At 38.0% G+C, this 26,300-nt stretch overlaps 2 protein-coding genes across 2 annotated transcripts; one reads left to right on the top strand and one right to left on the bottom strand.

Annotated features, from left to right (window-relative positions):
• Positions 1–2,338: 2,338 nt before the first annotated feature.
• On the bottom strand, positions 2,339–3,123 carry LOC114528363 (P2X purinoceptor 7-like). The gene is made up of 2 exons (XM_028549984.1): positions 2,891–3,123; positions 2,339–2,765 (listed from the first exon to the last, which is right to left on the bottom strand). Exons 1-2 carry the CDS (start codon positions 3,121–3,123, stop codon positions 2,339–2,341), a joined length of 660 nt encoding a protein of 219 aa, XP_028405785.1.
• A 13,574-nt stretch (positions 3,124–16,697) lies between these two features.
• On the top strand, positions 16,698–22,771 carry LOC114528362. The gene is made up of 2 exons (XM_028549982.1): positions 16,698–17,148; positions 17,256–22,771. The coding sequence occupies exons 1-2, from the start codon at positions 16,698–16,700 to the stop codon at positions 22,769–22,771; spliced, it is 5,967 nt and encodes a 1,988-aa protein (XP_028405783.1).
• The last annotated feature ends 3,529 nt before the right edge of the window (positions 22,772–26,300 follow it).

Raw genomic sequence — 26,300 nt, 5'->3', positions numbered from 1 at the left:
GAATGGGTTAAACACATGTTAATATCTGTCATTGTGTGGAAAGCATGTTACTTTCTTTATTTGAAGTTGCTTAAAGACTGCCTGGAACAAGTTTCACCAGTCAGGGGGGAACAATGCCAAACTGAAAGCCCAGCACCTTTCCAAGGCAGTACAAGTATTCCAACAGCCAATGAAACATTAATGGAGGAAGGTGGCCCATGTGAACTGATGGTACACACAAGCCTGCCAGTAGTGAAAAGTTGTGCTATTCAAACAGAGACTCGAATTCAACCAGCATTTGTGAGTGTTGCCACTCAAACTGATGCTCAAAATCAATCAATTTTGGAAAGTGTTGCCACTCAAACTACTAATGATTACCTACCTACAATGTTACTGATGTTTCAACACATAAAGTTGCTGAAATTGTATGACCTCAGAAAAGCATATGTTCAGAATTAACATGTACCAGTACTGATATAGATTCTGACGATGATATATATATGCCTGTATCTGCAGAATGTCAAACTGAAACAGAGGATGAAACCGATGATGAACCGATTAAAAGTCCTGCCAGCCAAAAGAAATTTATTTTTTGAAGAAAATCTTAATGAGCTTTTTCTAACGTGTTCCACCTGTTCCAAACCTACAGCTGAGGTCTCTAAAACACTTGTTGCCAGTATGGTGGTGGTTCACTCATTATGTATTTCTGGTCACCAAAGTAGATGGCAATCACAGCCAATGATTGGCTCAAAATTAGCTGCTGGCAATGTTTTGCTCTCTGGGTCCATTCTTTTCAGTGGTAATTCCTTTCAGAATATCAATTCTTTTGCCCAATGTTTAAATTTAGCATTTACTAGCAAGAGTGTCTTTTACAGTATCCAGAAGGAGTTCCTTATCCCTGTAGTTGATAAGGCATGGAAAGACCACCAAGAAAGCCTGTTAAAGGAAGTGAAAAAATTACCCAAATTAGATATATGTGGTGATGGGAGGTGCGACAGCCCTGGGCATTGTGCAAAATATGGCACCCATACAGTTATGGATGAAAGTACAAACAAAGTGCTTGATTTTGAGGTAGTACAAGTAACTGAAGTCACATCATCCAATGCAATGGAAGCTGAAGGATGCAATCGGGTCCTCAAAAACCTGAAGAGTAAAGGTGTCAAAGTAAGATGTTTGACAACAGATAGGCATACAACTATCACAGCAGAAATGAGAAAGAAGCATTCTAGCATTGTACACCAATATGATGTCTGGCATATCTCAAAATGGGTAGTTAAAAAACTATCAAAGAAGAGTAAGAAGAAAGCATTTTGGGAATTGTCAATATGGATCCAGTCTGTTTCTTCTCATTTTTGGTGGAGTGTAGCAACATGCAATGGTAACTATGACATTCTAGTTGAGAAATGGACGTCAATTGTCAATCACATTGCAAATAAGCACTCATGGAGAGGTGCAAAACATTTTAAAAAATGTGCTCACCACAAACTGTCTAGAAGGGAGATTAAGGAGAAGGTTTGGCTAAAACCTGGCACTGCAGCTCATGTAGCCCTTGAGGAGGTGGTTTTCAACAAAAAGTTGCTGAAAGATCTCAAGTTGGTTACCGAGTTTCACCACACTGGAAGCCTTGAGGTATACCATTCCATGATGCTGAAGTACTGTCCTAAAAGACAGCACTTTGGGCATGATGGAATGATTGCTCGCACACAGCTTGCTGCCCTTGATAATAATCACAATTGTTCTAGAAAGCAAGCTGTGGTAAAGCAAGGATCATCTCAAGGCAGTCTTCGCTACAATTTAGTTTTCCCCAAAGTCCGCAAAACATGGGTAGTCAAGCCAGTCATGGAGGAAAAAGAGTACAAGTATCTTGATGAACTAATGGAAAATGTCCTGGAATGTAGAAGACCAAAGAGGAAAACCTCAAAAGGAAAAAAATCACAGAAAAGTAAAAAATCAAAGAAAAATCAGAAATCAAAGAACATTGCAACCAAGGAAAAACCAGACAAGAAAATGGCAATTAAGGAACATATTAGCAGGTTTCAGCAAAAATAACTACAACTATCTGTATCACAGGGAAATGTATCCTTGCAACACAGGCAATACTGGACTGATTACTTTGTTAAATACTAGATGATTTTGCTTGTCAATTTGATGCCTGGTTGCTTTAATGTTGCACAATTTTGAATTTTCCCTGTGTAATGCCAGATGATTTCCTTCTCAGTGAAATGCCTGGTTTGCATCCTACTTTGAGTAAGTTACTTGAACTTGGTCAAATGTTGGACAATTTATTCTGTCTAATACCAGATGGTCTAACTTATCAATGAAATGCCTTATTGCATTAATTTCAAAGACTTACAACTATTCAGTCCTCTTCATCAGATGGTGGTCTAAAACCAACAAAGGAATGTTCATCCTCTGGTCCAGGTGGTGGGAAATGGATTCGTATGCAACTTACACCACAAGATGGCAGCACTACCCTCACATGCCTACCAAGAACCCCCCAACCTAGTCGTGCCAGTAGTCTATAAGCAACATGTCTATATCTTTGATGCTCAGGGCCTTCAAATGGATTTTCATACTGCTGCTTGTACTGATACCATGTTGTCCTGAGTACCCAGTGATTTAAACAGACAGCAGCAAATGCTGGATTGTCTGTTATACATGTCAGGGGCTGTTTTAATTTCTCAAAAGTTACAGCTTCTTCATTGAGACTTAACATTTCAGGAATTTCCTGACAGCAAACACTTTCCTCAGCTCTATCCATGATTTGACAATGACCACATTTACACCTTACATAATAAGAAGGTAAATAAATTTATTTAGTCTATATTTACCGTTTGAGAAAAATTAAAATTCCGCTCTAGAAAAATACAACATTTTATATTGAACAAATCGAAACATGACTTAAACTTACCATTCTAAATCATTTAGGCGATTCTCGCCATTTGAAAAATCGGATTCTTCCTGGTCATCGCTCTCGTTCTCATCGCTGTTTTCCTCTGAACTTGGCAGATTTCTCGTTGGTTCGAATAAATATGGCTGAAGCGAATACTCTGCCTCGTCATCTTCAATCTTAATATCAGGCTGTTCACAAGATGCAAAATCTCCATCAGCGTCGGAAGAGCTACTAGAACTTGATCGTGACATCGTCGTAAAAGTTAAAAATCGAAATAGCACTCGAAATTGGAAAAATTTGGTAAAATTTTAGTCGACAACTGTTCTCGTTGTATTTCAATAGTTTTCTATCACTCACTGACGTCACAGTTCTCAAGATTTTGCTATTTTGCGCCCCCCCCCCAGTTTCAACAAACATGGCGGCGGCAACAGACACGAAAATTGCTAAAACAAAGTGAAATATCTCGCTAAGGAAAAAGAATTTGAGGCGAACGAGTGAGTTACCATTTCGGGGTATACTCATAAAGGTCTTTCATATGAAGGCAACTTGTTTCAAGGCCGGAGTGTCCCTTTAAAGCTGTGCCGGATGAAATCATGATTTAATATCATGTGTAAAATCTTCCGACTTCCTCATACACGGTGAATTCGGTCGAAAATTTGGTCTTGTTATTTGTTAAACCGTAAAAAGTCCTGACCTCATTCGAGTTTCCCTCTAATTTAGTAAAAATACATATATTCCATATTTATAAAAATATGAAATTTGTAAATTTCATCAAAATTTTGCTAAATGACAGTTATTCATTGACGTTTGAAAATACAAATTTTTGTCTCGACCAATCAGGAGCTTGGTAGTTCACACTGGCGCATGCGCAAAACGTAGAAGACCGTCCATGGCGTGAGGTCCATTGCATAATGGCGGACAACTTTGATTTCGCATTTGCATATTGTGGGTGTAAATATCCGAGCAGAATTAGTACCCTCGCACGGTGCTCCGCACCGGCTCGGGGAATATCTTGGGTACCATATATTGAAGTGATATCTAGGGGGGTTTTTCAATGTGTGTTTTGATTTCATACTCCAAAGGAATATATGACTATGTTTATGTGTATAGCGGTTGGTAAATGAAAGTTTTCCATTATCAACAGACATTGGTAAAAATATACACTATTTAATCGATTTAAAATCGTTGGTGTTCTTTTTTTGAGAATGAGGAATGTTAGATACATATAAAAATTAATACTGGTATACAGGGAGTTATTTTGAGTGCTGCATGCATGTATTTAAGTAAAGTAAAGCTTTGTGATGTATAATGCATATACTGATATACAGTTATTGCATGTAGGGGAACATTGTATGCATGTTGTCATATTATATCTTGCATGTTTTATCCAGAATGCTTATGTTTGATCACTTTTATTGAGAATGCGCGTATATCGCTCGTTTTTGTCTTGAGAACAAGGAATGCTACATATACCTATAGAGTATTCTATTTTATTGATTGATATGCATATCTTGTGCGCTATATATATTGCAGTGATATCTTGTAGCTTTTAATAAAAACATGTTATATTGCTTGTATTTTTCCTGAGAACGAGGAATATAATATTATATATCAGTATATAAGTTCCAATATAACCAGGGAACAGCGGCTTCAAACAACCTAGCATCAAATGTGGTATAACAACTGCCTAAATTAGACGAAACACTTCTTGACATTTCGTAGAAAAAGTAGTACTTTAGCGAATAATCTTCATCACAAACAACACCAGGTCTATTTTGATCATTATTTCTCTTCTATCCCACTAATGGTATATCTGAAATGTATTTGTGATATCAAAATTCAAAACACTTTTTAAGGATAAAGGAAGGTGTAATAGCCTTTCACAGTTGGTTTATGCTTTGCATAAAAAGCTGAAAATTAAAACAAATAAATGGCATACAAAGCTGAAAATTATACAAATACAGCTCATCCTTACTACAAAACCAATACAAAATAACACATACCCTTTGAGAACACTTATAAAATTGCAGATTATGAATTATTTGTCTTACACCACTTTGCCTTGACTGTATCCATGTTCTTCTTTGCTATCAGCTATGCTTCATCTTGTTTCTTCTCTTCCTGTATCTTTATTTTGCACAAAGTTTATGAAACGCTTTTACAAACGAGTTTACGAAATAAGTCAAATGACAGTTAAATTGCTGACGTTCTTGTTGAAATAAAATTTTTTTGTCTGAGCTAATCAGAATGTTGCTGATTACTTGTGCATGCAAATAACTTACAAAACTACCCAATTTCGCCCGTCCGTGACAAGAATTTTGGATTTCGCTATGTTCTCCTGGGTTGTTCCCGGGTGTATTCCTAATCTCGGAGTGGAATTAGTACCCTCGCAGGCGCTCTGTGCCCGCTCAAAATAAATAATTACTCCCATATCGCTTGATGAGATATATAAATTGGTTAGATCTAATCCAATACATGTCTAAACTTGGCTATTTGTTAATTTAACCACAGCTTGCGTCTACTATTTACGTAGGCATGTAAAAAGGAATTGATTATTACTGGCAAGAACCTTTGGTGAGGAACCTGGAAAAAATCAAGGATTGTGCAAGGAACAACAATTTTTATGTGCTCATTCAGCCCTTACTTGACATTCCCTTGGAGAATGTTGTGCTGGATGAAGTACATTTGATGTTGAGGGTAACAGGTTTCGACTATGTCCTTTCTTTATTTGTATGGACTATGTCCTTTCAACCAAGACAATGTTTCATTAAGTGGTACGGGATATGCCACCCCAGCAACAGTTTCAAAACACAAATCCTGAATACATATTGTGATCAAAAATTGTAAAGTATGAGCACACCATTCCCAACTGAAACAATTTGATGATTCAAACAAAACCTATTGGTCTGAAAAGTTCTGGTTTATTTGGTCCCTCAGCTGCTGTTGCAATTTTACTTCTAAATTTTAATTCAAAATTACCTCTTTTAACAAACTTCCTTCTTCCCAAGATTAGCAATGACATAACTTGTTTGTCCTTCTCAAAGACTTTCCAAATGAGCACCTTTGTAAGCATCCGGATGTGGTAAGCTATCATTCATTGCTCTAGTTGTACCCTTGTGGAATACTAACAGGTGATTATACAAGCATTTCAAGTAACTCCCATACTAGGCATTCCCTATAAAATTACTCTTTCATATAGTATTGTTTAGCTTAAAAATATGAAAATATCAAGTGTAGTAAGACCGTAGAAATATTTAATACTTTTAAGAAGTATGGAAACGGCCTTCAATGTTATAATCTTTATTTGAATATCACAAAAAGAATGGGTGATACAGTATTTTGAACCTTCAAAGCCCTTTACTATTTAATGTTAAAATCTGTTAAACCCTATATATACTGCAATATACACTAGTCTCAATACATCTTCATCCACACCTCTTCTTTTATGAATGTTTATGAATCCTGCTGTGCTTGTTCTTCAAATATTTCATTCAAGATTTAATTATATTTTTGTAGTGCAATTCTATTTAGAATATAATAATGTATAGCTGCTGTGATCATTCCTTGTGCAAAGAAGAAAAAGTAACAAGCTATGGCAACGACTATGTCATGAAAATTTGTAATATGAATACCAAAATTGCAATTTTCACTAGCAAATCTAATCACCTTCAAGGGAAAACATGTCCTATTTCTTCTGATCACAATTTTGAGACAAAGCTATACAAACAAACAAATTTGTGTAATAAAGTAATACGAAGTGTGATTATTGATATAAAATGTAAAAAAAACTATATCTTAATAGAAATTACAGTCTTGTTTTCCTCAAAATTAATGTCTCTTTATTTCCTTAGACTTTATTTACGCTTTCAACTCCAAACACAGGGGTTAGTTTCAGCAATGTTGTATATGAATGTTACATCTTGAAAGCCTGTTTAGGAAATTCACCCTGCAAATGAAATTTGACACCAACTTTATTTATGCTTTCAACTCCAAACACAGGGGTCATTAGCAAAATTGTATAAGAATGTTACATCTTGACAACATGTTTAGGAAGCTCATCCTCCAAATGAAATTTGACACCAACTTTATTTATGTTTTTTAACTTTAAACAAAGAGGTGAGTTTTACCACGGTTAATATACTGAGATGGTTTGGCTAGCCGGCAAACTTCAAAGGGATTCATCGCCGGCGGCAAAATATGTTGAGGATCAAAGGGAATAATGTCACGTGACAGCATTTAGTGCATGGAAGTGAAGTAATTGTATAGAGATTATATTACAGCTGGCTTTGTTTTCGTCTTTTATCGACAAATTATTGCATGGTATTGCATTAAATCCTGTCGATTTTTTAAAATAAGAGAACGCGAGAGCTATGGATGAAGATTTAGATGCAATTGTGTCGTTACCTGAAGAATTAGACGAGGAAATCAGATCGATTGATGCCGATGAGGAGTTGCCGTCTCCTGAGCAAGACGTCGAAGATGTATATTTTTATGAGCATTACTATGAATTTAACTTCCATGTAGCTATGTTTGTTGTAAAGGAAGATGAGGAATCTGTAGAACATGAATTTGAAGACGCAGCAAGTGTTATAGCAGGCGAAAGAGCATTTCCTTGCATAAAATGCGAAAGAATCTGCAAGTCAAAAGCAGGCTTAACGAGACACACGAATGCCAAGCATGGTGACAAAGCAAGTGCTAAAGGACAAGCAACTCTTCCGCCAGCAATTGCTTCTTTTACTGAAGAAGAATTATCCTCTATCGTGGATAAAATCAAGGCCAAAATTACAAAAGATGGTTTTTGGGATAGTGAGATAACAACAAATATGGTAGGAGTGAAATCAACAAAAACTTTGTTCAAACATATATTTCCCATTTACCAACGATTTTGCCGCAAACGAAACCAGGACACTTTCTTGATGGACTTTTACAAACTTATTCCCAAGTCAACCAATCTCTTGGAGTCGGATAATCAACAACTATGCAGTTTAATAATGATTTCTATTCCAGACCATTTGGTGTCATTATTTAAGATTAGTCAACATCAGCCTGCTAATGAGCAGGTAGGCATCACTGAACTAAGTGAGATAGAGCATGGCCCTTTATCATACATAGCAGGATATGTGCTGTCTCAGCTACGAAAGAAGTCATCGAATGATAAAATTCAACTACTTTTACATGTGTATGATGATGTCTACTATGATGATCACTAGGTATGACGTGTCCTAGTGCAAATAACATATATATCAAGTCACGCAGCAGAGGTGGTCTAGTGACTTCCTGTATTGACTTGGTGCAGCTTCTGGAAGTTGCTGAGATTGTATTTCGACAATTCACAGCCAAACAGTCGACAGGAGTGGTGAAGAATATACCTTGTGACAAACTATGTAATCATACACTTGACTCTCCATTAGTGAAATCGTTATGGGACAACATATTGCATGACTGTGGTGAAGCAATATCAAAACAAACAAATAAGCTTTGCCTTGAAAATTTAATTATGTTGTACATTAAGGTTCGCAGCTTTTCCTATGCTAAAGACTACATTAATAAGTTCAAAGTACATGAAAAATCTAAGAAGAACAAAGCACTCAGAAAAAAGTTAAAACAAAAAAGTAGTGCTAAGGAGTGACATATGTTGCATATACTACACTAAGTTAATTGAAAACTTTGCTCTGCCCTTAACTATTTATATACTGAATGAACAAACTAAATGATTCAATTGTTTTGTTATATTGTCCATATTTACTAAGATATTTACAAAGTGCAACAGAGTTTTATAAATACAGTAGTCCCTTGCTAGCTCAAACAACTTAACTGTTTGTTTACTCTTGGGAATTAGTCTGCTTAAAAATTGAATTAGTGGGAGAAAGTTAGCTCAGGTTTACTGTAGTCTCTGTACTGTACAAACTATACAATTTCAATGGATATAGATAATAGAGATATTTACAAAATAGTCAAACAAATACAATATTTATAATGTCACTTTTTTTTCTTACGCTTTTTTACTGGGTCTTCAGAAATGTGAGCCCACTTTGCCTTTCCATATCTCCCTCCTGTATTTCCACTCACTGAGGGGGCAATGTATCCAAACTGTTGTGCAGATGGGTTATCGGATCTCCCTCGAACAGTCCTCTGATGACCAAAGTAGTCCTCGATGACATCTTGCATGAAGCGTTCTGAAAGAACGTATTTGAAGCCTTCTGAAAGAAGGAACTTAATTGCTTCAACATGTGAGTTGACTGTGATCTTGAAGCCTTCGTATGTCTGGCGGGAGAGAAACATATTCTCTCTTTCAATTGGAGTAAATGATCCTTCTCTTTTTTCAGTACTTGTCTTCCACTCTTCCAGGTACTTTAAGAAAGTGTCCTTCATCCAGACAAATCGCTCATCATCAACGCTCTCATAGGGTCTGATCCGATTATTTCTATTCCTTTCATGTCCTGTCATAGATCTTACGTTGCAACAATCAAAAAATCATTGATTATCTGGCAGAACATTGCTGTTCCAACAACACCAGGATCACCACTTTCAATTAAACAAGTTGAGACAGTACAACTCAAGACTTGGACTGCCAATCTCACTTTCATCTTGGAGAAACTAGTCAATAAGACATGGTCCAACGTTAGCTTTGGCAACCTGTGCAACGCAAACTCCTGGTCATTGTGGAACATGTGGGCAATATGCCTATATAATGCAAATGAATAAATGTGAATCTACCATGTAAAAATAGGCAATCCTACTCCCCCCTATGGGTATGCTGCTGTGGAGAATTATTTCTCAGTTTTAAAGTATATAATACAAACCTAAACAATAAATATTGACCATCATTCCACATACACCGAGTTCGTGATCCAGATCCAGAATTATATAAACAATTCCTGGCAGTCTTTATCAGATGAAGCACATCAGCAAAGAAGAAGATCATCCTGGTGAGGCAAAAGAGATTTGGTGTTTTGTACACCAACCCATCAGGTAGTTTCCCACCAGTGCAAATGTGCAATGCAGTGCAAAAAACTTTCTGTTTGGAGATGCACCATCATTGACTGCTGCCAATACCTGTAGCTTTACAGTTGATTCTAGCACTGCAACAGCTTTCCAAAATAGTGGGATTAATTGGTAGGAAGTTACATTGCCAGTAAAGTAGTAAGCTACAACATGTTTCAGGTTGGTACATAATCCTCTAACCAGAAAAGCCAATGCATGGGATCCAATTTGACTGTCCTCATCAACATTGGCAAATGTAGTCAATTCATCACCAAGGTCGATGAAACCAATCAGTTCGCCTGAGGTTTTGTCGAATACAAGATTTTCCTGTATTTTCATCTCATCCATGATGATAGCAACTTACTTCTGAATGCCAGTAAATCCTGACGTTTTCTCTTTTAGCTCTTCAATGTTCTCCTTTGTGATACCAGCACCAGGTTTAAAATAATTTTTATAATCACGGAGAACCCGCTCGCTTGGAAGTGTAAGGGCTCCACTCTCTCTCAGTTCTCTATAAACAGATGGGGATTTGCAGTGAATAGATAAAGCAAATCTAATCATCTGGGGGTGATATCTCCGTCCCATTTTTGTTGATCGCATAAGGTTCATTTGCTGTTCCCAAAAAAAAACGCTCCACCTATAATGGTCAGTAGGTCCTTTTCGAGAGACTCACCCTCACACCATGTTTCTCTATTTGGGTTTGCAGTTCTTTGACTTCCGCTTCAAGATTCTTATGATGCTGACGTTCAGCAATGACGGTTGCTTGTAGCTTCTCAGCACCACAACCTGCCAATCGAGCTTTACCTTTAGCAGGGGCTTTGCTGTTCTTTCCTGCTGTGTTGTTTGATGATCTTCTTTTGCAGCTTATAGCATGTTTCACAAACAACTTGGTCATCAATTGTATCTTTAACAAACAAGATCATGCCTTGTGCAGAGCGTAGTACAACCAGAACACAATAGCTCTTGTCCTTACTGATGAACTTTGGGATTGTATGACGATAAACATCGGAAGAATTTGGGAGCTCATCAACAGGATCCTTAGCAATGGACCTAAAATGTTCATCTTGACGTAGACCTTCGCATATTTTGAAATCCCTGTTAGAAATGCTCTGCAGAAGTTGAGACAATTCGCTAGAGTTAATATGTTGCTCACGAGTCGTATAAATTGTGTGTTCTTCAGGAAGCAGCCAATTGAAGAAATGCACTGAAAAATGTAGAGACGAATCGACATGGATCACATTCTTAGGAATTGAATATAGTCCGTATCACGAAGTTCAATCCTGATTTTGTTGTCGTTGCAAGCTGTTACATCCCATGGATCGTAAACGATTTTCCTCACTTTTGCGGCAAAATGGTCAAAGTCCTTGTGTTTCTCCACAGGTGGCGAAGGTAACAGTTCCTGTCTCACCAGAGGTTTGCGCGGAATGACCTTCGTTTCATGGCTTTTCAGCGGGAGATTCTCTGTAGGAATAGCTCCGGTATCTAATGCTTTCCTCTTTCCATCTGTAACAAGCAGAATAGAATTAGTATTTAATTTTCCTAGTTTTTTTAAAAGTGGGAAGCAATCAACATGAAACTATGGTAGCGAAGACAAAGCAAAGCGACTTTAAAATTACCATATTTCGCATAAGACAAAATTAAACATTTCTTTCATACAGTATATTTCGAAGCAAAGACGCCGAATAATAAGACACAGCCAACTCTGAATCGTCATTGCAGCGACTCTTCGAGAAAAATCCTTCATCTACTGATCTTGCTGCTTCTTTTATCTAACGACATTCAACAGAATCCTGGTCCTGACTCTGCAGCTTTAAAATCATGTTTGCTTAATGCAAGAAGTATCGTCAACAAGCGAATTGAGTTGCAAGCCTTAGTGAATACAAAAGAAGTTGAGCTGCTTGCTATAACTGAAACATGGCTAAATCCTGATATTCTGGATAACGAAATCTTATCTTCAGGTTATAATATTCATACAAGAGATTGACTAGGGAGAGGAGGCGGTGTCTTATTGGCCACTAAAGAAAATATCCATTGCCAACGGCGAAATGATCTTGAAACTGATTGCAAAATACTCTGGTGTGAGTTGAGTATGCATGCTGGCTTATCTTACTTCATTGGTGTATTTTATCGACCTCCTACAAGTAACTTGGATTATTTAGCGCTGTTAAATAACTCTCTTAGCAGACTTCCACCTTCGAGTAAAATTATCCTTCTTGCGGACTTCAATTTGCCTAATATTGATTGGAACATAACATCACCAATTCAACAAGATTCTCTAAGTGACTATTTTTGTGACTCTATTGTAAACTATTGTGGTCTCTCACAACTGGTAGGAAATCCAACTAGAGGCAATGCTCTATTGGACTTAATATTAACCAACACTCCAGAAATTATATCAAATATTGATATAGACTGTGGTCTTGGATTATCAGATCATAACGTTTCATTCTTTCATATCAATGTTTACATTCCTCGTCCTCGTTAAGCACCTAAAATCGCATATGATTATAAAAATGTAAATTGGGATGGCTTTCGGGCCGATCTATCTATAGCTCCATGGGACAGTGTATTTTTAGAAAACAAGATTGAACAAATTTGGGCTAAATGGAAGGAGCTCTTCTTTGCTGCTGTTAATAACAACATCAACAAGCAACATTTAACCAAAAAGAAGAAAAACGTCCCGTGGTTAACTTCTGCTATTTGTCGTCTTTTTCTCAAAAGAAAGCGACTATCGAAGAAGGCCGGATCTTCTCAACTTCAGTCTGACTGGTATAAATATAAACAGTGTAGGAACAAGGTTAAGTCTGAACTCAACAAGAGCTATTGGCATCATATCCAGTCTCTCAAAAACGGCGAAAATCCTAAGCGTTTCTGGACATAATATAGGTCTAAGACGAAATCAAGATCTCCTCCGTCTGAGGTTTCCTTTGGAAACACAAAAGCTACAACCGAATTTGATAAAGCCCAGCTGTTCAACGAGTTCTTTGCTTCAGTGTTTACAGAAGCCCTTCTATACTCTTCTATATATAGCCGATCAACTGCGCGACGATGGTAGCTCTTGTACAAACCAAATTATTTCACCTCTAAAATGCTGTAAGTCTGAGGTTGAAAAATTACTGATTGGTTTGAACGTCTCTAAAGCCCATGGCCCAGATGGAATTTCTGCTTGTTTACTTCGTGAAGCTGCCCCAGCTATATCTGGTCCTTTAACAGATTTGTTTAATTACTCGTTACATTGCGGTGTCTTACTGATTGAATGGAAATCTGCACATGTAACACCTGTGTTTAAAAAAGGTAAAAAAGAACTGGTTGAGAACTATCGCCCAATTTCTCTAACAAGTCTGATAGTAAAAACCTTGGAAAGACTCGTCTATAACCACATATTTGGATTTGTAGAATCAAACAATCTGATCAGTGATCATCAGTATGGTTTTCGCCCTGGCTATTCTTGTACAACCCAGCTGATTCATCTTTTTCATGTTTTTGCAAAAGCTTTGGATCAACACAACTCTACGGATGTACTTTTCTTGGACTCTCAAAAGGCATTTGACTCAGTTCCTCATAATCGACTTCTACTCAAGCTGAAACAATTCGGCATTGTTGGCCCACTCCATTCATGGTTATCTGCTTTCCTCATTGGCGGTTTCAGCGAGTCGTGGTAGAGGGCTGTCAATCTGATTGGGTACCTGTAAAATCTGGAGTTCCTCAGGGCAGCATCCTGGGCCCCCTGTTATTTATATTGTATGTTAATGACATACCTGGAAGTCTATCTAGTCATTCAATATTGTTTGCAGATGATGCCCTAATATATGACCATTATCGTCCATCTTCAACTTCAGTGTCTGCACAGGAGAGCCTGAATCAAGTTAATGGTTGGTGTGGCTCGTGGCTTTTGAAAAACAATGCTAATAAAGGCAAGGCCATGAAATTTACCAGAGCAAAAAATCGTGCTAGATGCAGCTATTCTATCAACAACAACATTATTGATCAAGTATCTACTCATAAACATCTTAGAGTGGTTCTTTTTGATGACCTGTCATGGAAACCTCACATTCTTTCAACAGTAGCATGCTCGAACAAATTATTGGGTTTACTTAAACCTTTGAATCGCACCATGAAGCTTTACTGAAGGGCTATAAAGTTATGATTCGACCAATACTCGGGGTGGTGTAGCAGCTCCAACAAGGTCTCTCCTGATTGGTTAACAAGCTTTTTGATAATATTTTAAATATAACTGATATCATAATTATTATCTGATCGCGTTTGCATCTACCCGCAAATTTTAGAGGGCAGTGTGCATGTTATATATAGACATAGATATACATACCCGGTATAGATATACATATAGACATAGATATAAATATACATATAGATATACATACCCGGTATAGATATACATATAGACATAGATATAGATAGATATACATATACATATAGATATACATATAGATATACATATAGATATACATATATAGATATACATATAGATATACATATACATAATATGGGTTGCAGACATACATATAGAGATAGTGAATATGGGTAGCGAGGGTAGCGAGAGTAGCAAAGTAATATACATAGCCATATATTGTCATATATAGAGAGATAGTGAAATATGGGTAGCGAGGGTAGCAAAGGTAGCGGGTAGCAAAGTAATATACATAGCCATATATTGTCATATAGAGAGATAGTGAAATATGGGTAGCGAGGGTAGCAAAGGTAGCGAGGGTAGCAAAGTAATATACATAGCCATATATTGTCATATATAGAGAGATAGTGAAATATGGGTAGCGAGGGTAGCAAAGGTAGCGAGGGTAGCAAAGTAATATACATAGCCATATATTGTCATATATAGAGAGATAGTGAAATATGGGTAGCGAGGGTAGCAAAGGTAGCGAGGTAGCAAAGTAATATACATAGCCATATATTGTCATATATAGAGAGATAGTGAAATATGGGTAGCGAGGGTAGCAAAGGTAGCGAGGGTAGCAAAGTAATATACATAGCCATATATTGGTATATATAGAGAGATAGTGAAATATGGGTAGCGGTAGCAAAGTTACAATATAGTAATAAAGAGATAGAAAAATACAGGTAGCGAGGGTAGCAAAGTATATATTGATGTTGTGTTGAAATCATTTGACCAAAGACTTACAAATATTTATTGTTTTGATAACGTTTCGGGGTTTAACTCCATCTTTATAAGATACAATTTAAAAATACGACTACGTATACCTATGCAATTAAATAAAATTAAACTCCGAAACGTTGTAAAACATACTTTATCTAAGTCTTTGGTCAAATTATTTCACACAAAGTTATCAGTATAATGCAACATACAGAATGAGAGTATGAGTGTATGAAGGTGGCCTAAATTGGGGATATTCGGAACACATGTTTAGTATGGCGGCAAAACACATGATACACTGAAAAAATGAAAAGAAATTGGAATCCCATATCACAGGTCCATTATGGTATTCTGTGTCATTACGTTGCTAAAAAGACGTCTGATTGTGCCCGATTTAGCAAAGTACTGTAACTATATTCGAGTCTGTTTTTGATGCAAACGAAATGGTAAATCATATCGTTAAAGGTTAATTAAAGTGAAAAGATAGCCTTTCATTTATGCCAGATTAATAGTGCCAAGTCTGTGATGAGTTGCTTTCTTGTCGTTACGGCTATCGTTAGCCCACATATGGGACTGAGCCAAAGGGCTGATGAGCCACGGAGAATAAAAGTTCGATGCTATCTTGAAGGAAATTCCTCCAGAGTACAGAGATTGCCAAGTGATAAACAAACCATTTCTTTTAGGAAACATATCGATATTAAAATCGTACACAGCAAATTTATTCCGAATAAAACCAATATTTTGGGGAGGAGTACATACAGTGACCGATGCAGTATACAATTCCAATGGAATAGGAGGGTCGGTAAGATCATATGATCCCATATCACCAAGCTTGTTGCCAAACATTTTACCTCCGGTAATCATTGTCACAGTCAGACACGGATACGAAAATTCCAGCCATCTGGTGCTAACGATAGCCGAAAACGACAAGAAATGCAACTTATTCACATTTGGCACTCTTCATCATGACAGACTATTTTTCATTTAAATCACTTCATTTTCATTTGGTTCTCTAATTTCGAGAGCTATTTATAGTTTAACGGCAATAACTCGAATAACGGTAATAACAGCAATAACGGTAATAACGGCAATAACACTAATAACGGTAATAACGGTAATAAAGGTAATGTAAGACCCAAATGAATAATTATTGAATATTTATGTTTGAGCATTTGTGTTAAGTATTGCGGGCTCGCGAACTGAGATATATAAGCGCTAAGTCGCATAATTAGTTTAGTTTTTTACTTTAAATTACTGGACAGTAGAAGTACGTTATATTCGAGGATTCAAGGACAGTAGAAGGATTCATTTATATTTAAAGCCAAGATTCGTCAACGTGAGGTATATTATGTTTCATTATTGCATGCATATTTAAATTGTAATAGTAGGTAGTAATAGCTAGTGAAATATTTATTTTAGAAAACCAGTGCATTCAGTGCAAACTATGGTGTAATAAAGAAGACACAATTTTAAGTGCTGTGACTGAGTTATTCTCATGTTGAACTATAAACGTAGATGTTTAGGATCTACAATAGTTTTCTCTTGATCGGAATTGTATTGGCGGCAATGTACCAGTTTAATCGAGAAGACGACCCAGACGAAGATTCCCACAGCGGCCGACCGGGACGAAACGTTGTTGTTCGAGATCTAGAAGGGGCGCGTTTGGAAAAGCTTTGAAGTCTACGGTTATCTCGTGCTGGATACTTGGGAGCTATGAATCGAAAACAGCAGTTAATCGAACAATTGCTATTAGACCCAGCAAATTACGAAGCCGTAACCGCCGAAAAAACTTCAACGAATAAAATATTTGACGATTACACAAAATGTTGTAAAGATTATCGGGCTTGTTTAACTGAGAACGAAGCGGTTGAGTTTGAGGAAATGCTCGGAGAGTATAACAGTGTTAGCAGGAACAGGGAAGAGCTCGAAAATCGAGTAGAAGAGTGGCTACAAGACGTTCAAAACAAGATTATTGACGATAATAAGCAAGCGAAATTACAGACGTCGCGGTTAAGTGATCACGGCGGCTTGACAGTTTCACCAAAATTTGAATATCCAAGCATGCAAGATCGCGTTACTCCCACGCGTTCTCCTTACGATGAACAGAATAAGAGAAACTCTATATCGCAGACTCCAACAAAGAAGGCTGAAAGTTCTAATGGGAGTATGAATAAGTCAAGCGTTCGTTCAGCAGAAGCAAGATTTCGACGAGCTAAAGCTGAAATGGAAAAGAAACATTGTCTAGAAATGCAAGAAATCGAACGTCAACAGCAAATATAGAACAGAAACTTGAATTGGTTCGTATAAAGCAAGACGTTGAGTCGAAGAGAGCCGAACTGCAGCGAAAACGTGAACTTTTACAACTGCAAAGTGAAATCCAACTGGCTGAATTAGAAGAGAAATTGTCGTGTGATGGGTTTTCTACGCTCGAAAAAGAATACGGTGCAAAAGAATTGGGGAATGATCTGTTGTATACCCATAAAGTTAGTCCTTTGCAACCTACTCGTGTGAACCCTGGCTATGGTATCCCATTAGGAGGCTTATCCCGCCACGATGAGTCCACGACCAAGATTCGGAAATCAGAACAAGTACCGCAGCGCGGGTTTCGAAACGAAAGCTCACACCTTTCAAAGACAATTGGAGAAGATATGAGAGTCGTAGGGAAGCAAGACAATCCTGGTGATTGGTGTGATGGCATAGCTTCACCAGTATATGATTCCAAAGAACCGAAGGAATTGCAACGTATGTTAAAGATCCAACAAGAATCGTTGATCATGATGGCTCAGACACTGGGAACGTCTATTAGCAAAGGATTCGAGATGCCAAAACGAGATTATTTGACCTTTGATGGTAATCCAATGAATTATCCTCGGTTTATAGAGAACTTTAAAGTCAATATAGAAGAAAGAGAACAGGATTCTAAAGCTAGATTGGCGTATCTTATACAATTCTGCACTGGCGTAGCAAAGGAAGCCATTAGTAATTGCGTTATGTTACCAGACCAAGAAGGGTATCAACGAGCGAAGCAAATTCTGTACAATTCCTTTGGCCAGAGTCATATTATCACTCGCGCATACATCAACAAAGTGACGAAAGGTGGTTCGATAAAGGACGGAGAAAACGAGAAACTGTCACAATTGGCTCGAGACATGGAGAATTGTGAAATCAATCTAAAGCAACTTGGTTGTGAATCGGAGATTAACGCCCAAAGTAACTTGGAGAAGATTGTCATACGTCTGCCTAGATATTTACAAGCTGATTGGGCGAAGGAAGCATATATTATGTTCGAAAAGGGGACGTTGCCAACGTTCAAGCACCTGTCTGGATATATCACGAAGAAAGCGAAGCTGGCGAATAGTTCGTTTGGTCAGTTGATTGGTTCGAAACCTCAAGATGATGGGAAACCAAGGAATAAGAGAACCAGTGGCGGGACATCTTTTTCTACCCATGGTACAGAAGAAAATTCGAGAGACGAATTAAACCGCGTGAAATGTTATTATTGCGAAAAGACTGGTCATACCTTGGACAGATGTTACGCATTCAGAAATCAGTCTTTGGAAGAAAGACGGCGGTTAATCCGTAAAGAGAAGCTCTGTAACCTTTGTCTTCGAAAAGGACATTTTGTGAAGAAGTGTAGGGGACGAGATTCCTGTTTGGTTGCGGGATGTGGTCAGCGGCACCACAGTCTCTTACATCCTGTTGTAACAGTACCTAAGCAGGATCCAAAGACAGAAAAACAGAACAATGAAAGTGAACCTGAGAAAAAAGAGGAGCAGGAAATCGAGAACAACGGCGGCCAATGTTCTGCGACTGGGGCTGGTAGACGTGGAGTTCGCCTTCGAGTAATTCCCGTTAAAGTTCGTGGAGTAAATTCAACACAAGAAATTGAGACATACGCACTACTCGACAATGGATCTGACGTCACGCTTTGTGAAAGCAGTCTAATTAAGCAGCTCGGAATTAGTGGAACACCTACAACGTTTTCCCTGACCACCATAAGTGAAGGAGTAAAAACTAATCATGGAGAAGAAGTACGTCTGGTGGTTTCGAGTTTGAATGGAGACGAAAGTGTGGACATTCCATGTTCCTGGACGGTAAACAAATTGCCAGTATCTAAAAATTGCATTCCAACTGCTCGTGACGTGTCAGAGTGGAGTCATCTTGAAGGAATAGAATTTCCTGAACTAGAGAATAAGAATGTCGCGATGATCATTGGTTGTGATGTTCCCGAAGCACATTGGGTGTTGGATCAACGCCGTGGAAGACGGAAAGAACCCTATGCAGTTAAAACTTTGTTAGGCTGGACTCTCATGGGGCCAGCTCGAACCGAAGAACCAGAGAAGTTCCATGTTCATTTTATCAATCGGGAGGACAATAACTTACAAGACCAATTAGAGAGAATGTTCCAGATGGAGTTCAGCGAGACAGATGCAATATCAACAACAGAAATGTCTATGGAAGATCGAAAAGCTTTGTCTATCATGGAAAGTTCAGCGAAGCTAGTCAATGGTCATTATCAAATCGCTTTACCTTGGCGTTACGGTATTCCAAATCTACCAAACAACAGAAGTATGGCCGAACAAAGAATGAAATCTCTTCAATGGCGTTTAAAGAAGAACCCTAAGCTGAAAGAGAAATACAAGAATGTTATCGAAGATTACGTAGAGAAGGGGTTCGCGAGTAAAGTGATAGAAGAACCTGCAAAACAGCTACAAAAGAATGAATCAAGCAGCATTGGTCGAGTATGGTATCTTCCTCATCATCCGGTGTTTCACCCTCAAAAACCAGGAAAGGTCCGTGTTGTCTTTGACTGTGCAGCAAAGTACAAGAATACGAGTTTGAACGATCAGCTTCTGCAAGGTCCCGACTTCACGAACAAATTAATAGGAGTATTGATCCGCTTTCGCCTAGAGAGAATTGCCCTAACATCCGATGTGGAGGCCATGTTTCATCAAGTTAGAGTAGATCCCAAGGATTGTGATACTTTACGATTCCTATGGTGGCCAGACGCTGATTTCGCAAAACCCTTAGAAGAGTATCAGATGCAAGTACATCTGTTTGGAGCCACGTCATCTCCGAGTTGTGCGGCGTTTGCATTACGGAAGACTGCACAGGATCATGGAGCGGAGTTCGACAAAGAGACCGTGAATACTGTCAACAAGAACTTTTATGTCGATGATTGCTTGAAATCGGTTCCAACAGTCAACAAAGCAGTATCTCTTGTAAGCGAGTTAACAACGTTATTGGCCAAAGGAGGATTTCACTTAACTAAGTGGATGAGCAATAGTCGTGAAGTCTTGGCTTCAATACCTCAGAAAGAGAGAGTGGCGTCAGTAGTCAATTTGGACTTCGAATCGTTACCGGTAGAGCATGCGCTGGGTGTCTTATGGGATGTGGAAGACGACGTGTTTCGTTTTCGTATCGCAGAAATGAAAGAGATAAAGACAAGAAGAGGGATATTATCTTTGGTTAGTTCAATGTACGATCCAATGGGATTTGCTTCCCCGTTCGTTCTGCCGGCCAAGCAAGTTCTTCAACGTCTATGTCAAGCGAAGTACGGTTGGGACGAAGTTTTGCCTGAAGATGAAATTGAGTTGTGGCGCAACTGGCAAGAATCGATAACACAATTGAAAACCATGACCATTCCCAGATGCATCCGACAAGATATGTCAGCCAACCTTTGCAGAGCTGAAGTCCACAATTTCGCGGATGCGTCCAGAGATGGCTATGGGGCAGCTTCGTACTTGCGTCAAGTTGATGAAGAAGGGAAAGTGATCGTCTCACTTATTGTTGCTAAGTCGAGAGTAACACCTTCGAAACCTGTGACAATTCCTCGATTAGAACTGACTGCAGCTGTGCTAGCTGTGAAGCTCAATCGTCAAGTTGAAGAAGAACTAGAGATTCCTATTAGTCGTGTTGTATTCTGGACTGATTCGACTGTGGTGTTACAGTACATTAATAATGAATCCAAGCGTTTTCAGACTTTCGTGGCCAACAGATTAGCTGTGATTCATGATATGTCAACGCCATCGATGTGGAGATATGTAGACACAAAATCTAATCCTGCAGATTACGCATCCAGAGGATTGAAAGCTGATGAGCAACGGAAGATTCATGTGTGGCTGAATGGTCCAAATTTCTTACGTGAAGAAGAGGATAAATGGCCAGAAATGCCTGAAGGGCTTAAAGAAATGCCAGACGAACAGTTAGAATGGAGAAAAACAGCACAAGTACATGAGATTGTAACGTCAAAGGATGGCACTGCGTTCGACAGATTCCTGGAATATTATTCAAGTTGGTATGCTCTTCCAAAGGGTGTTGCATGGTTCCTTCGTTATTTGTCTTTCCTTCGTTCTACAAAGAAATCACCTGACAAAGTTAAAGACGGTATCGCGAAAGGACACTTGACGGTTAACGAAATTCGTGTTGTAACTGACAAAATCGTAAGATACGTACAGCGTCAGAACTTTTCCGAGGAGATTGAAACGTTGCAAACAGCTGAAACTAAGAGTGATCGAACAAGAAATCTGTTGAAAAGAAGCAACTTACGGAAACTAAGTCCAGTGTTACTGAATGGAATATTGCGAGTCGGAGGACGCCTCGAAAGATCATCATTATCATTTGATGCGAAACATCCGATCATTTTGCCTCAAAAGCACCATATCACGAAGTTAATAATTCGACATTATCATCAAGTCGAAGGTCACATGGGTTCGCGCCAAGTATTGGCTACTATTCGGAAGTTATTCTGGATCATTCACGGCCCGTGCGAAGTGCGAAAGGTAATAAAGACGTGTGTGGAATGTCAAAAGAGATACGCGAGACCGGGCGATCAAGTTATGGCTAATCTTCCAGATGCACGGGTAATACCTTCCAATCCACCCTTTACATTCGTTGGTGTGGATTATTTTGGTCCGATAATGGTACGTCAAGGCCGCGGACAAGTAAAACGCTATGGTTGTCTATTCACCTGTTTAACCATGAGGGCGGTACATATTGAAATTTCTCACTCCCTTGATGCAGAATCATTTCTGTGCGCATTTAGCAGATTTACGAACCGACGTGGTCAGCCAAGTGATGTTTATAGCGATAATGGTACGAATTTTACAGCGACTCACTCCATCTTGAGAGAAGAATTCAAGAAACTTCAGTCCAAGACCTCCCAAACTTGTATTCAAGATCGCCTGCGAAAAAGCTATATCCAATGGCATTTTAATCCTCCAGCAGCCAGCCATATGGGCGGAAGTTGGGAAAGACTTATACGATCGATTCGACGAATTCTAAAATCATTGTTGGAAGAACAAATTGTGAATGACGAAGCACTGCTGACGTTCATGACGGAGGTAGAGAGAATCTTAAATGATCGTCCACTTGTTCGACAAGAAAATCATCCAGATGACCTGGACCCCCTTACACCGAACAAGCTCCTTTTGCTCAGATCGGACAAACCCCTTCCTCTAGGAGTCGTGGTAAATGGTGACAAGTACAACAAACGGTGGAGACAAGCCCAAGAATTGGCAAATGCGTTCTGGAAACGATGGATAAAAGAATACCTTCCCCTTCTGCAAGAAAGGCAAAAGTGGACAACAAAGAAACGTAACTTACAAGTTGATGATTTAGTATTAGTCGTGGATGAGAAGAAACCACGTGGACAGTGGCCTCTAGGTCTGGTGGAAGAATCGTATCCAGATAAGTATGGTGTTGTCAGGCAAGTATTGGTACGTACATCCAATGCGAAATTGAAAAGAGACACAAGAAAACTGTGTTTGCTCGAAGGAGCTTATTGAAATAAACACTATGATATTATTAATTTAGTTTAAGTGTTATATGGTATCAAGCTTAATGAATAGCATAACCTTGATAGGGGCAGGTAATGTAAGACCCAAATGAATAATTATTGAATATTTATGTTTGAGCATTTGTGTTAAGTATTGCGGGCTCGCGAACTGAGATATATAAGCGCTAAATCGCATAATTAGTTTAGTTTTTTACTTTAAATTACTGGACAGTAGAAGTACGTTATATTCGAGGATTCAAGGACAGTAGAAGGATTCATTTATATTTAAAGCCAAGATTCGTCAACGTGAGGTATATTATGTTTCATTATTGCATGCATATTTAAATTGTAATAGTAGGTAGTAATAGCTAGTGAAATATTTATTTTAGAAAACCAGTGCATTCAGTGCAAACTATGGTGTAATAAAGAAGACACAATTTTAAGTGCTGTGACTGAGTTATTCTCATGTTGAACTATAAACGTAGATGTTTAGGATCTACAGTAATAACGGCAATAACACCAATAACAGCAATAACACCAATAACGGTAATAACGGCAATAACGGCAATAACACCAATAACGGTAATAACGGCAATAACACCAATAACACTAATAACGGCAATAACACCAATAACGGCAATAACACCAATAACGGCAATAACACATATAACGGGAATAACAGTAATAACGGCAATAACACTAATAACGGCAATAACACCAATAACGGCAATAACTCGAATAACGGTAATAACAGCAATAACGGTAATAACGGCAATAACACCAATAACGGCAATAACACCAGTAACGGTAATAACCGTAATAACGGCAATAACGGTAATAACGGCAATAACACCAATAACGGTAATATCACCAATAACAGACAGCAATAACACTAATAACGGCAATAACACCAATAACGGCAATAACACCAATAACGGCAATAATAACGGCAATAACGGTAATAACGGCAATAACACCAATAACGGTAATATCACCAATAACAGACAGCAATTTGCTAACACTAATAACGGCAATAACACCAATAACGGCTATAACGGCAATAACACCAATAACGGCAATAATGGTAATAACGGCAATAACCGTAATAACGGCAATAACACTAATAACGGTAATAACACCAATAACAGCAATAACACTAATAACGGCAATAACACCAATAATGGTAATAATAGCGATAACCGCAATAACGGTAATAACGGCAATAACACCAATAACGGTAATAACGGCAATAACACCAAAAAAACCAATAACAGTAATACTGGCAATAACGGCAGTAACACCAATCACGGTAATAACACTAATAACGGCAATAACACCAATAATGGTAATAATAACGATAACGGCAATAACGGCAATAACAGCATTAACACCAATAACGGCAATAACACCAATAACGGTAATAACAGCAATAACACTAATAACGGCAATAACACGAATAACGGTAATAACGGCAATAACACCAATAACGGTAATAACGGCAATAACACCAAAAAAACCAATAACAGTAATAACGGCAATAACACCAATAACGGTAATAACACTAATAACGGCAATAACACCAATAATGGTAATAATAGCGATAACGGTAATAACGGCAATAACACCAATAACGGCAATAACGGTAATAACAGCAATAACGGCAATAAGACCAATAATGGCAATAACGGTAATAACGGCAATAAGACTAATAACAGTAATAACGGCAATAACACTAATAACGGCAATAACACCAATAACGGTAATAACGGCAATAACACCAATAACATTAATATCGGCAATAACACCAATAACGGCAATAACAGTAATAATGGCAATAACACCAATAACGGCAATAACACCAATAACTGTAATAACGGTAATAACAACAATAACGGTAATAATGGCAATAACACCAATAACGGCAATAACACCAATAACGGTAAAAACGGCAATAACGGCAATAACACCAATAACTGTAATAACGGCAATAACACCAATAACGGAAATAACACCAATAACGGCAATAACACCAATAACATCAATAACGGTAATAACACCAATAACGGCAATAACACCAATAACACCAATAACGGCAATAACACCAATAATGGTAATAACGGTAATAATGGCAAAAACGGTAATAACGGCAATAACACATATAACGGCAATAACGGTAATAACACTAATAATGGCAATAACGGCAATAACGGTAATAACGGCAATAACACTAATAACGGCAATAACACCAATAACGGTAATAACGGCAATAACACCAATAACGGTAATAACACCAATGACGGCAATAAGACTAATAACGGCAATAACACCACTAACGGTAATAACAACAATAACGGTAATGACGGCAATAACACCAATAACGGCAATAACACCAATAACGGTAATAACGGTAATAACGGCAATAACACATATAACAGAAATAACAGCAATAACACTAATAACGGCAATAACGGTAATAACACCAATAACGGCAATAACACCAATAACGGTAATAACGGCAATAACGGTAATAACGGCAATAACGGCAATAACACTAATAACGGTAATAACGGCAATAACGCCAATAACGGCAATAACGGTAATAACGGCAATAACACATATAACAGCAATAACGGTAATAACGGCAATAACACTAATAACGGCAATAACACCAATAACGGCAATAACTCGAATAACGGTAATAACAGCAATAACAGTAATAACGGCAATAACACTAATAACGGTAATAACAGCAATAACACCAATAACAGCAATAACACCAATAACGGTAATAACGGCAATAACACCAATAACGGTAATAACAGCAATAACACCAATAACACTAATAACGGCAATAACACCAATAACGGCAATAACACCAACAACGGTAATAACGGCAATAATGGTAATAACGGCAATAACACCAATAACGGCAATAACACCAATAACACTAATAACGGCAATAACACCAATAACGGCAATAACACCAACAACGGTAATAACGGCAATAATGGTAATAACGGCAATAACACCAATAATGGCAATAACACCAATAACGGCAATAACACCAATAACGGTAAAAACGGCAATAACGGCAATAACACCAATAACTGTAATAACGGCAATAACACCAATAACGGAAATAACACCAATAACGGCAATAACACCAATAACATCAATAACGGTAATAACACCAATAACGGCAATAACACCAATAACACCAATAACGGCAATAACACCAATAATGGTAATAACGGTAATAATGGCAAAAACGGTAATAACGGCAATAACACATATAACGGCAATAACGGCAATAACACTAATAATGGCAATAACGGCAATAACGGTATTAACGGCAATAACACTAATAACGGCAATAACACCAATAACGGTAATAACGGCAATAACACCAATAACGGTAATAACACCAATGACGGCAATAAGACTAATAACGGCAATAACACCACTAACGGTAATAACAACAATAACGGTAATAACGGCAATAACACCAATAACGGCAATAACACCAATAACGGTAATAA

Source organism: Dendronephthya gigantea, unplaced genomic scaffold (genome assembly GCF_004324835.1).
Source record: "Dendronephthya gigantea isolate DGI-Jeju-01 unplaced genomic scaffold, DenGig_1.0 000049F, whole genome shotgun sequence".
Lineage (NCBI taxonomy): Eukaryota > Metazoa > Cnidaria > Anthozoa > Malacalcyonacea > Nephtheidae > Dendronephthya > Dendronephthya gigantea.
This window is presented reverse-complemented; position numbering and strand designations above follow the sequence as displayed.